The sequence below is a fragment of the Rhinopithecus bieti genome, unplaced genomic scaffold (assembly GCF_001698545.2).
Source record: "Rhinopithecus bieti isolate Rb0 unplaced genomic scaffold, ASM169854v2 scaffold_42948, whole genome shotgun sequence".
Taxonomy (NCBI): Eukaryota; Metazoa; Chordata; class Mammalia; order Primates; family Cercopithecidae; genus Rhinopithecus; species Rhinopithecus bieti.
Window position 1 is genome coordinate 844,358 of NW_016817872.1, and position 13,096 is coordinate 857,453.

Sequence of the window (13,096 nt, forward strand, 5' to 3'; positions counted from 1 at the left end):
ATTACAGGCAACCGCCACCATGCCTGGCTAATTCTTTGTATTTTTAGTAGAGATGGGGTTTCATCATGTTGGCCAGGCTGGTCTCAGACTCCTGACCTCAGGTGATCCACCCGTCTTGGACTCCCAAAGTGAGGGGATGACAGGCATAAGCCACTGCGCCCGGCCCATACCCTATATTTTAGAGGAATAAACTGAGGCTCAGAGAGGGAAATTGTCCAGGGACATACCACGATCAATGACAGGTTCAGGGGCCTTTCCATTAAAGCACAGCACCTCCTCACAGACCATGGACATGTCTGCTTTAGGAGGTAGTAAACTCCCCATCACTGGGGGTATCCAAAGAGGGATAACCACTCAGGAAGGATATTATAGACTTGACTCCTCATCAGGAAGGAAGATTAGACTAGATGCCCTTTGCAGTCCATGTTAGCTCTGAAATTTTATGATCTTATAAAAAATGAAAATTAAGGAAGGCAGTGAAATTGTTTGTAACATTTTACAAGGTGTCTTTTATATCCATGATTTCATTTGATCTACGTCTGGGTCCCTCTTTGAAATAGCACAGGTCAGGGGTTATGTAAGATAGTGGATATGCCATCTGCTTTGGAGTTGAGACCAACTATGTTTAAATCCTGACATGACTATAGAGTAGCCACGTGGCCTTGGAGGAGTTCATGACCTAGCTAGCCAATTTAAAGGGGACAGTAATGGCCTTGCAGGGTTACATGGTTTAACACATAAAAAGTGCCTGGACCCCAGGACCTCTTAAGCGATGTGGGTTCTCTCCTCCATCTATGCTCTTTCACAGGAAAGGCTCACAGGGGTTAGATGACTCTTTTGAGGTTTCCCAGGCTTGCAAGTGATGGGGAGGGCAGGCAGAGATTTAAACCTAGGTCTGTGACATTGTGGGGTCTTCCCTGGGGGACAATTCCCCTCTCAGTGAGAGAGCTCTAATATCCTTCCCCATGATGATTTCCCCGTGACTATTCTCCCTGGGCTGTGGATAAGGCATGCAACCACAGTGTCTCAAAGGCAGAGTCAGGACCCTCACATCTTAGGAAATTTCTTAAGAAAAGGGTAGGAGAAGAACTGGGAGCACAAAAAGAGGAAAGAGCATCCTGGGGTTGGACAGAAAATATGGAGTCTCAGGAAAACCTGCAAAAGGCAACTTCCCAGTAGGGAGAGAAAGTGGTTGCAGGGGTGAGGGAGCTGCAAAGTGGAGTGAAGAGGGCAAAAGACTTGGTGCTATAGCACCCAGGGTTTAGTCCTGGCAGATATGCTGTGTGACTTTGGACTGGTCCCTTCTACCTCTTTAAGTATAGATTCCTAATCTATCAAATGGTAAAAATAATACCCACCCCACAGATGGCACAGTGCCCACATACAAAAATGAGCTGTGTAACTCAAGTGCTTTCAAGCAGGAGGGGCTCCTGGTTGGAGAGTCCACTTCTTTTCCTTTAGAATGACTTAAAATGAACCAAGAAAACAAAATACTAAAAGTGGAAAAATACCAGAAAGTTGTCAATGAGAATGAAAAGTGTTTTGAGACTCATTCACAGAGGCAAAACTCTCACTGAGAAAAATTGTTCCTGTTCTCAGAGAGGAACCTCCTCTCAAAGATGACTGCAGTCCCAAGTCTGGGGTCTCAGGGAAGTCCCTGGTTCTGCACAGCCAATAGCAGGAGCCCAAGAGGGGCAAGTTCCTTCCCATCCCATTCCTCAGGAAGGAGGAGGCTTGATGGAGCCCATCTTGGATCTGCTGAAGACTGATACGCACTAGGTGTGGAGACTAGGTGTGTGGTCAGGAAACCTGGGAAGGGTCTGGCACATGTGTCTTACCAGTGAGCAGTTGGAGGTCCGGAAGGGGCTCGGAGAGGACCCCCCGGCACTGCTCCTCCACCGGCAGCGGGATCACCAACAGCCCGTCGGCCAGCTGGGGAAAGTCCTTGATGAAGTTGTTCTCCCTGTGGAGAGGAGCAGAGAGACTGCCAAATCGAGGAAGTGGAGGCTACTGGGGGCTGCAGGGCAAGGAGGCAGGATGCTGTAGTCAGAATAAAGACTCATGGTGGGCGGCTTTGCTGTGATGCCTCTGGTTTCCTGAATCCCAACTCTGAGAACATGGTGCTAACTACAGGTTCCTGAATCAGGCAGGCTGGGGTTCAAATTCTAGCCCCACTGCTTACTTGGCTGTACGACCTCAAGCATGCTACTGTTTCTCTCAGAACCTCAGTTTCCTTGTCTGTAAAGTGAGACTCAGATCTAAGGGCTGTTGTAAGCGCTTAATGGGAAAAACCTACCAATTATTTAAGATACTCTCTGATGCTCTACAAACTGTATATGTGGCTGCTAAATGTCCCCTGGCATAAGCAGTGGCAATATTGAACTAGGATGTGAGAACTGAGAATAGTGTGTAGTGTTTGAAGAACAAGGGGGCAAAATTAGGCTGAAAAACAAAAAAGAACAAACAAACCTTGGAAAACAGATGTTTGGTAAAATGGAAGGGCCCTAAGATTTTTTTTTTTTTTTTTTTTGCTCTAACTTTTCCTTTTACAGATGGGGAAACTGAGGTCTGGAGAAAGAGAATGACTTGCTGAATCAAAACCTAATAGGTTAGATTCAAACCCATGTCTTCTGACTCCAGGTTAGTGCTCTTTCCCTTGCTCTAACTTCTTTAGGTGCCTCTATCCCTTTCCTGCAGGCCAGTCCCAGGGAACAGAAGACAGACCTCTGAATGACCCCAGCGAACTGAACCATGAACAAAGTTCTGAGAGGATGGTAATAACAATGCAGCAGAGGGAGGCAGATTTCATTCTTCTGGACAGTAGACCTGCCTAAAAATTAACAGCCTGCCAAGAGAGGTGGTGAGCTTCCTGTTACTGAGGGTGTGCAAGCAGAAAACTTGACAGCCAGTTGACATGGATGGTATCGAGAGCTTTTCCATATTAAATATGACTTCTGAGGCCCCTTTATATTCAGAAATCCCCAGCATTAACACACGAATTATAGTCTGGAGAGGAGGAGGAGAGAAGAGAAGGGGGAGGAGAAGAACAAAAGGAGGATGTTTATTACTTCATTTTGACACATGGAATGGTCAACCTTGAAATGAAAATCAGAAGCACGAAAACAACAATACATGATGCCAAAGCAATGCCTTTGAAGCCTATATCTCAGGCAGTTCAAAAGCACCTGTAAAAGTGTTGAGTGGCTTGGGTCACCTTCCTGTCTGCTCAACATCTCTGCACCCCACTCCAGGCACCTTTGAAGCTCATTATCAATTCATCCATTTAATGAACACTTTCTTCATTTCTGAGTCCAGAGGATGTGACTTTATCACCATCTTCAGTACCACCAGCATCACCATCATTATCATCATTGTCTTTATCATCTGTATTATTCATTGAATCTTTATAGTTTGCTAGAATCTAGCTAAATACTTTACACACATTTTATCACTTAATCTTCACAGCAATCCCAAAAGATAGATACCATTATCTTTAAGTTGAAGATAAGTAACATGAGATTTGGTGTTAACAGGTGGTGGAGCTGGTCTGGCTGGGCCTGAGACTTTCTGCCCAGGATGCATGTGCATGATGGTGAGTTTTAAGGCCCACACTCGCCATTTAAACATGCTATTGTGTGTGGGTGTGCCATGACTGTCTGTGGAGTCATCCTTGTTTATGTCTGTGTGTGCAGGTGATAATGGGTTCTACCTAGATGGTTGGTGTTTGTCTGCAAATCTGGGAGTGTGGAATAGCAATGTGAATTTAAAAAGACAGGCTTCTGGTCAATGGAAGTACCTCCACATAACATGTAACCCTAGCCAGGACTAAATGTCCTCATTCCTCCCTTGTGATGTGGTGGTCTCTGGTGATAGATTTTCCCTGAAAGATGTAGCAGGATGAAGGGGTAGTCCATGCCCTAGGCAGTCAACTGGCAAGCACTGAGCACATACTTGGGTGGAATCCTGTGCTGGGGGGTGCTAAGAACACAGAGACAGATTGACATGTCCCCTTGTCCTCTAGATCTTCTCAGCCTAGTGGGGAAAACACGAAAATGGCCATGCAGAACAATCGGTAGGGGTTGCTATCAGGAATTCTGCATGTGCCAGGTGCTGCTGCACAAGGTCTCTTCCCTGCAAGATCCCCAGCACTTGTTTTCACTCTGGGCAGGAGAGGCCAGAGTGAGGGTAAGGAGGTAGCTCAGCCTTGGAAGCTGAGAGGAGCCTATGAGGACTGGGCTCCAGTTCTGCCCACACTGCATCCTAGCTGTGTAACCTGGAGCAAACCAACCAAATCTTAATGATCTGTTCTGTAACATGGGGATCATAACAGCTACTCAGCTGGCCTTAGTGGAGTGGCAACAATAACAATAGCCTTTTATTGAGCACCTACTATGCACCAGGCACAGTTGCCAATACTTACTCTTCACCCAACTCTATGAAGTAGGACATTCCCCATTTAGACATTGAAAAGCTGAACAACAAAGAAGTTATGTAACTACCTAAGGCCACAAGGCTGGGAAGTGGGAGATCCCAGGTGGTTTGGCCCCAGATCAAAATTTAGTAATACATTGCTTTCAACCATGATTTAAGTTTTAAAGTTGATTCAATCTGGCCTTTAAATTTTCCAGAATTCTATCAGGTTTAAAAGCAAACCCAATGCTTAAGTCGAGTATATTTTGTACTTTATTATGTACTAAACATGACTAGATTATGGTTTTATTTCTCAGCTTGCCTTTCCCTAAGCGTTCACTCAGATAGTTGAATATAGAAGGGTTAATATTTACTGTATGCCTGGCATAGAGTCTTTGTTTCTCTAACAGGTCATGGTAGATGTCTTCAAAAGACATCCTCATCACTGCTTGGGTACAGGATACGGAAGGACTTGCCTGTGACAGACACAGGCTGTCAAAGCTGGAAGGGCCATAGTGCCTGGGCATGTGCTGAGCCCAGACAGGCTGCAGCCAAGACGAGGACCTTGCTGCTCCTACAAGAGAGGAGAGAGTTAGCTGTTCACCACATGCCCCAGGCTCTGTTCTCTATGTGACCTCTTCAAGCCCCACCACCAGTGCCACAAGATAGGCATATATTCCCCGTTTAACCGACAAGGAAATGGATTTTCTATGGACTTACACACTGGGTGTATTTGGGAAATGAGATCTGAAGGCAAATCTATCTTTCACTTTACCACCCAAGGGTCTCCATTTCAAATATCTAGAAATGTTCTTACAATTGCAGAGGAGGGAAGGTAATGCCACCTTCTCTATCCCCATGTCCCTCTCCTCCAATCCTTCTGCCTTCCTGTCAAGTCCATCTTAGCTCTGCAAGGAAATCTGACCCCAATGGGACAACGCCAGGAAGTAGAGTGGGCAAACTCAGGAGGCAGAGGCCTGGCTCAGGACACCCCTTCTCGGAGGAAGGTTTTCCCTCCTGAGCTTTCAGAAAGTACAGGGGGACTTGGAGAAATGCAGAAAGAGAGAGAAAATGGAGGGGTGAGAATTAGCCAGCCAATATGGAAGGCTGGGAAGGAGGGGGGGCAGGTAGGCGAAGATGAAGCCCGAATGAACAACACAGCAATGGCATGGTCTCTCAGGTACTGGGGTCCCTCTGCAACTGCCTGGGCGATGGCCACAAGTCCTGCAAGGCCTCTGCCAGCAGAGGGCGCCCGGGGCCTTTGCATCGATCAGCTGTTTTGGGAGGCAAAACACGGACGAGAAGAGTAGCTGCTGGGCAAGTTCCGCTGGCCTGAGAACCTCAGACGGAAGCCCAGACAGCAGCTGCAGAATCCACCCACCTGGGAGAGGCGACCAGGGAGCTGGCAGGGTTCTGGCTTAAACTTGGGTGCTCAGGAATAATTCAGATTCTCAGCGCTCCTGTGTGTGTGTGTGTGTGTGTGTGTGTGTGTGTGTGTGTGTGTAGTAAAAACTACCACACAACTAATTCATATGATAGGAAGACAGAAATAATGGACAATATTTATTTATTGATCATATCTCTTGCTCATCAGTAATGCTGTAGTTCATGTGCCAACGTGTGTGTGTGTGTGTGTGTGTGTGTGTGTGTGTGTGTGTAGTAAAAGCTGCTAGGTAACTAACCCTAGCAATATGATAATATTTACTGAGATTTACTGATTGCATTTGTTGACCATCTTCTATATTCAAGGCAGTGTGTCAAGATATAGTAGCGTACAGGAATGGAAAACCAAATGTTTTATGTTCTCACTTATAACTGGGAACTAAGCTATAAGGATACAAAGGCATAAGAGTGATGTAATGAGCTTTGAGGACTTGGCGGGGGAAGGTCGGAAAAAGGGTGATAAAAGACTACATATTGGGGCCAGGCACAGTGGCTCATGCCTATAATCCTAGCACTTTGGGAGGCCGAGGCAGAAAGATTACCTGAGGTCAGGAGTTCAAGACTAACTTGGCCAACATGGTGAAACTCCGCCTCTACTAAAAATACACAAATTAGCTGGGCACCCACCTGTAATCCCAGCTACTCGGGAGGCTGAAGCATGAGAATCGTTTGAACCTGGGAGGCGGAAGTTGCAGTGAACTGAGATTATGCCAAGACTTTGTCTCCGGAAAAAAAAAAAAAAAAAAATACTACATATTGGATACAGTGTATACTGTTCAGATGATGGGTGCCCTAAAATCTCAGAAATCACCACCAAAGAACTTATCTATCTAGTCAAAAACCACTTGTACCCCCAAAACTATTGAAATTAAAACAGATATAGGAGTGTGTATGCCATTTTAAACTCATAAGAACTCTGTGAGACAAGTACTATCATTATTCCCATTTTATAGATGAAAAAACATGTTCAGAGAGGTTAAGGAACTTATCCAACTGAGGTCCACGGTTAGAAAGCAGCAGTGGCCAAGACCAGATTCTAACACCCCTATCTTCCTGCTGAGAGCCCAGCACGCAGTACGTACATGCTCAGTGAATCGATCCCAAGCCTGTGCTCCTGATCCCTGGGAGAGCTTGACTCATTTAGAGATGAGACCAGGTAGTTCTGTTATTCACCACCACAGTGGAGTGTGCTTTCAAGAAGGCATTTTTGAGAGATGCTTGTTTAAACAAACAGTGGCTCTGCTGCTGCTTGAAACACAACATTCACTTACACACACACACACACACACAAACACACAGACAAGCATCTCCCAGATGTATCTATAAAAACAGTTCAATCTCAGTTGACATTCTAGGGAAACAATTCATCAATTCTAAAATAGTAGATCTTGGGCCCCAGGGACTCTGGCAGTGAGAGGTCTCCTTCATATCACACTTATTGGGGCTCTACCCTTTTTCAGGAACTGTTTTGGGTGCTAGGGACACAGCAGTGGAAAATCAGAGGAGATGCCTCCATTCATGAAGACCAGGAGAGAATCAATGTCGCATTGAGGTCTACAAGATCCCTCATAATCTAGACCCTGTCTGCTTACTCCTGCTGCCTTATTGTTTGAGCCACAGCCCCCTGGGCCACTGTTTTCCTCCTGCTCTGACTGTCCTTAAGTTCCTTTTCTGGGGCATGCTCCCATCCCCCACAAGGACCCACTTAGAATTTGCCCTCTCTCTGGAATTTGCTCTCCCTCTGCACCTGGACAACTCCTACTCATCATTCAGACCATCCACTATTTCTCTGCCTTTTAAGAACTCTCCCTGGAATCAGTTCTTTTGTTACACACCCTTATCGTATCTTGCTGTTTTCCTCTATGAACGGCTTTATCATTTCTAATGATGTTTGTGCTCATGGGAGATGTTGTTGGACACCTGTCTTTCCCACTAGACTGTGGGTTCCATGCAGCCCCAAACTATGCCTGTCCGATGTAGTGCTGCCTCCTCAGGGCCCAGCAGTGCAAACTGAGTACCTGAGTAAAACTGAGAAAAACTAGGTGCACCATGAACATTTGTTGAAGCAGTGAAGGAAGAAAACCCAGAGACAGTGGTAATATGTGCATGACCTACATCTATTGATGAAGCCCCTTCTGATGTTTTGCCATAGAGTCCCAGAATGCTTCAGGATCTAAAGCGTATTGAGGATTTGAGTCTAATATTCCATAAGAAGCTCCAAAACCCTACTTTCTTCCCCTAAATTCCTAAGTACATACCTACTCTGGCTCCCATGGACCTTGGACAGAGGGGCCAGGGGCCACTGAGTGAGTGGGGACTGGATGGGAACAGACGATCTCCCTAAGAAAAGGGTTGGTTGGGCCTCCCATTCTTGGTGTGCATATGTACATTCAGGTAGAGGTAGAGGTGTGGGCACATTCTAAAATGAACAATGCCAGTGGGCAGCAAAGGGCCCCATTGAAAAACCATCATTTCCGTAATACCATTCCAGTTTTCCCCAGCTGAAATACATCTTTTCTATCACTTTACTTTCATGCATCTTGTTTGTAAATAGATTCCAGATGTGGCCTTTGGATCTAGTGATAGAAAGTATGGGCTTAGAACTCATACAGACATGGATACAAATTCTAGCTGTATGACCTTCAGGAGTATCACTTCAAATTTTATGATCCTTAGTGATTTCATCTGTAAAATAGGGATAATAAGTTCAGCTTCAATGCGTGAAGAGGAGGAATTATGTAAAGTTATTTTATTTTACTTATTTATTTTTTTGAGACAGAGTCTCGCTCTGTCGCCCAGGCTGGAGTACAGTGGTGTGATCTCGGCTCACTGCAAGCTCCGCCTCCTGGGTACACGCCATTCTCCTGCCTCAGCTTCCCGAGTAGCTAGGACTACAGGTGCCGGCCACCACGCCCGGCTAATTTTTTTTTTTTTTTTTTTTTTAATAGAGATGGGGTTCACCATGTTAGCCAGGATGGTCTTGATCTCCTGACCTCATAATCTGCCCACATCAGCCTCCCAAAGTGCTGGGATTACAGGCATGAACCACCATGCCCGGCCGTAAAATTATTTTTAATGCTAGCTTGTCCAGCACAGTGCCTATCTGACTGTATATGCCCCTGAGCATTTGTTGAACCATGTGTAAATAGAAGGGGAAGGTCTCCTTACCCTCTCAGGCTACCTGCATATGACCTCTAAATGACAGAAATCCTACAAAACATTTCCACTGAGGATGCACCATGTCTAGCTTCCTTCTGATCAGCCATGCTGACAGCAAAGACAAACAAGGGAAGTTGGACTCCTCTGCCACTCTGTTCCACCCTTCCTCAGGTCTTTGCTGCCTGCCACCCTCTTTTAAGAATATGTGTGTTTTGGGTACATTAATACACAGCAACCAGCCTGCAAGAGCCATCACCCCTTGGTTCTAGGGAAATTAGCATTTAAATTGAGGTATTTCAGGAAGGTAAATCACCTTAGAGCCAGCCAGCACTGTCTGCAGTCTTTTCTTCCTTGAGGGAAAGCTAGGAGCCTTGGCTTGGGAGCTACTGAGTTTGCAGGGAGGGGCCTGCTCTCCTTGCCTGGTTCTCTGGCTTTTCCTACACTGGCCAGAAGCCTCAAAAAAGGTTGCCTTAAAATCCCAAAGCTGATGAGGACATATTCCCTGGTGTACACTGTGCCCCATCCCTCCTCTCTGACTGAACTGAGCCTTTATGCCATATGACAAGGATAACTTTGGCTGAGAGTTGGTGTCCTCTGAGAACAAGCAGTTGGGAGACCTGTGTTCTCATCTTGGCTCTGTCACTGGCTAGCTGTATGATGTGCAGAAGCCACTGTCCTTCTCTGGAACTGAGAGGAACAGGCTGGTACAAAACGTTTGTCTGAACCTCAGGCTGGGAGGTGCTGGGCTAGATTTTGTAGCTGTTCTACGGGTGCTGGAGACACCTATAGGGTCTGGTGGTGATAAACTGACGCTAACACTGGTTGTTTGGTACCAGCCCACCCTGAAGCTCTGCCCTTCTTAAGCAGCAGTTAGAAACTGTTTTCATATGCTCTACTTCTTAATTATGTGTCATAGTTTAAGTTCTCTGGTCAAGCACTCAAGATTTAGTGATTCTTTCATTTAGCCATTTATTCATTCATTCACTCAACAAATATTTAATGTTATTTGTCAGGCATTAGGAATACAAAAATAAAAATGACATTCTCTGTCCTCCAGTTACTCACAGCCTGATAGGAGACACACATGTTTACAAATGCCTCCTATGTATGTGTGCACATGTGTGCAAGGTAAATCATTGTTTTGAAAATGTTAAAATGTTTTTCATTCTCCAGAAATCCTATCTGAGCTTTGCCTCTCAAAGTTGACTTTGCAGTGTTTCAAGCTGGACAATAGTTTGAAAAGCCAGCCTGTGCTGAGAGTGAAGTTTCCTTCTCTATCAAAAGCCAGTCCTGCTGACTCAGATCATTATATTTTATTTTAATATACAGATTGGGCAGGTGATGGCCTCACAATTGTTCCCACCAGATAAGAAAAGGAAGTACTACGCTCTTCTTTCTACCACTGGTGCTGCAAGGAATTGTTGGAGAGGAAAGTCAAGTGGTCGAGAGTTCAGATGGGAGTGCCTCAATGACCCTCCTCCTGGCCTTTTGGAAGTCAAACCACCCCTCATTCATCCCAAGTACAAGAGTAGTGTCAATAAACACTTAAGATATTTAAGAATCTTGAGACAGGTGAGCAGGGGTGATTGGGTTTGCTCCCCTAGACTCAGGATATAGTCTGGGAAGTTTGCAAGCCCCTTGTTCAACAAGCCAGCAGGAACTCCTGGGAGGCGTAGCAGTAAGTCAAGAAGAGACTTGAATTTGGTGCCACTCCCGCCAAGTTCTGCATGCACAGGGTAAAGGGGATAAAACCGTCAAGACTTCCTGGCACCATAAATATGTACAATTGTTATATGTCAATTGAAAATATAAAATTAAAAATAAAAAGACCTCTTGGCATAAATCCTTCACTCCCGTGGTGGCAGGGATGGTGGATGAGGCTGGGATTAGAACATTAGAACAAAGGGGGCTTCAGAGTGTTGAGACCTAATGACTTTGGACATTGGCTGTGGGTTCCAACACATTGCTCCTCTCAAAAAACTACCCAAGACCTTCCATACCTCAATGGATGCCACTGCTAGCACTCAGAGCCAAGCTCAAACCAAAAAATCACATAGCAAATACCAGCAAGGATCCACAAGAACACATTTGTACAAGAGACCTTCCCTCACCAACCTCTGCCTTCTCTGAGGCCAAGTTAAGGGGTAGGGGAGATTGTTTGGTAAGAGGGAGAGGCAAGGCTGGTGGGAAAAATGCAACTGAGGCAAGACAGGTGGGGAGTTCAACTTTGAGTGGACTTAATGTTTACTCTAGAGAAAATGTTTTGTATCCTTAATCAAAAAATGAAAATACATTTTTTTTTTTTTTGAGATGGAGTCTCACTCTGTTGCCCAGGCTAGAATGCATTGGTGTGATCTCGGCTTACTGGAGCCTCCATCTCCCAGGTTCAAGTGATTCTCCTGCCTCAGCCTCCCAAGTAGCTAGGATTACAGGTGTGTGCCACCACGCCCAGCTAATTGTATTTTTAGTAGAGACAGGGTTTCACCATGTCAGACAGGCTGGTCTTGAACTCCTGACCTCAAATAATATGCCCAGCTCACCCTTCCAAAGTGCTGGGATTTCAGGCGTGAGCCACCACACCAGGAGGAAATATGATTTTGCTATCAGTGAAATGAAAACTTGAGAGAATTATTATGACAGTTTTAGAAAATTAAGACAACAGTATTTTTGCATACTGAGTTGCAGCAAAATAATTTTTGAATGCTTGACTGTGAGAATGGATGGTTATAGGTTAGAGGGATACAGTCTAAGTTTCATTGAGAAAGTTCAGGGACAAAGGAAATGAAGAGAAGGACAACTTAATGTAGACTGAGGAGGTTAGGAAGTCTCCCTGGAGGAGGTTAGACTTGACAGACTAGGAGGGGTTAACAAGGAAGAGGGCAGAAAAAGGCGGTGAGGGTGGGCCCCATGCAGAAAGAACAGCATGCACAAAAGTCCATAGGCATGTATGTGTCTGTGTGTGCGTGTGTGTGTGTGAATGGAAGAGGCACAGATATAACACTTACATGGCATGTTCTGGAAATTGCAATAAGCTAAGTTTCAAGATGCTAAAGCAGTGAGTGAGAAGCAAGGATGGGATAGAGAAAGAGGAGGCCACATAGGGATCAGATCTCATGGGTTTTCTAAGTGATGCGACAGAAGGTGGGCTTCATTCTAAGGGTAAGGAGATCCACTGTAGGGTTTTCAGCAGGAAAGCAAAACCATCAGATAGGAGCTTCAGAAAGACTGGCTGACTACAGGGTAGAGGATGGACTGAAAAAGGGCTGGAAGGAGGGAGGCCAGTTAAGAGGTTTTGCAGTAATCCAGACAAGACATAACTGATTAGGTGGACAACAGAATACAGAGAAGAAGCACAGATTTGAGAGAGAGTCAGGAAATAGAACCTGCTGATCTCCATTGCCAACTGCATGTGGTGGGGAGTAAAAGAAGAGTCCCGGTTTTTTATCGAGCAGGTTTGAGCCCAAGCAGTCAAGCCCATGCTCCTGTGCTAACTCCGGGGACCTGCCTCCCCAAGATTTGCTTATTAGTAGTACTGAGAACCAGAGCCCTCCACACATACATGAGTTCATTAACCACAGCTAGAAAACAGACCAGTGTGTTTTGTGCTGCCACATATGTCCTCGGCCTCCTTTCTGCCTCTGCTATCTGTCAGTCCACTTCAGCTTAACTGCTAACTGTGAGACCCACAGGAAGATGATCAGATCTCAAGCCTAACCCCCAGCATTTCAAGCAGGCCAAGTTACCTCCCAGATGGAGGCTCTCAGAACTGCCATTTGCTCCATGGCAGAATGCAGCTTGTGACCCCTACTGTCCAGGGTGTTTCAAGGACCATGGCTGCAAAGTTGCTTCACTGGCCCATCCAGTGGCGCATACCCATGGGTCCACTCTAAACACATCTGATGCTCTCAGAAATGATGAGCATTACTGTTACCATTTGATAGGAAAAGAAACAGAGGCAGTGTAGAGAAGTGTCTTATTTAAGGCCTTGCAGGTGTTTTCTTGGCAGAATTGGACTGACTCTCAATCCCTATTCTTAATTTCCAACCCAGTCCTGTTTTGACTTGTGCATTCTCAAGGGTTAGGC

General features: G+C 45.5%; 1 protein-coding gene across 1 annotated transcript in view; it reads right to left on the reverse strand.

Annotated features, from left to right (window-relative positions):
* Positions 1 to 13,096, reverse strand: part of ASTN2 (astrotactin 2) — a 384,514-nt gene that overhangs the window by 288,289 nt on the left and 83,129 nt on the right. The window contains exon 3 of the mRNA XM_017856274.1: positions 1,839 to 1,963. Coding sequence (XP_017711763.1) covers positions 1,839 to 1,963 — 125 coding nt within the window. The remainder of the gene's footprint in view (positions 1 to 1,838; positions 1,964 to 13,096) is intronic.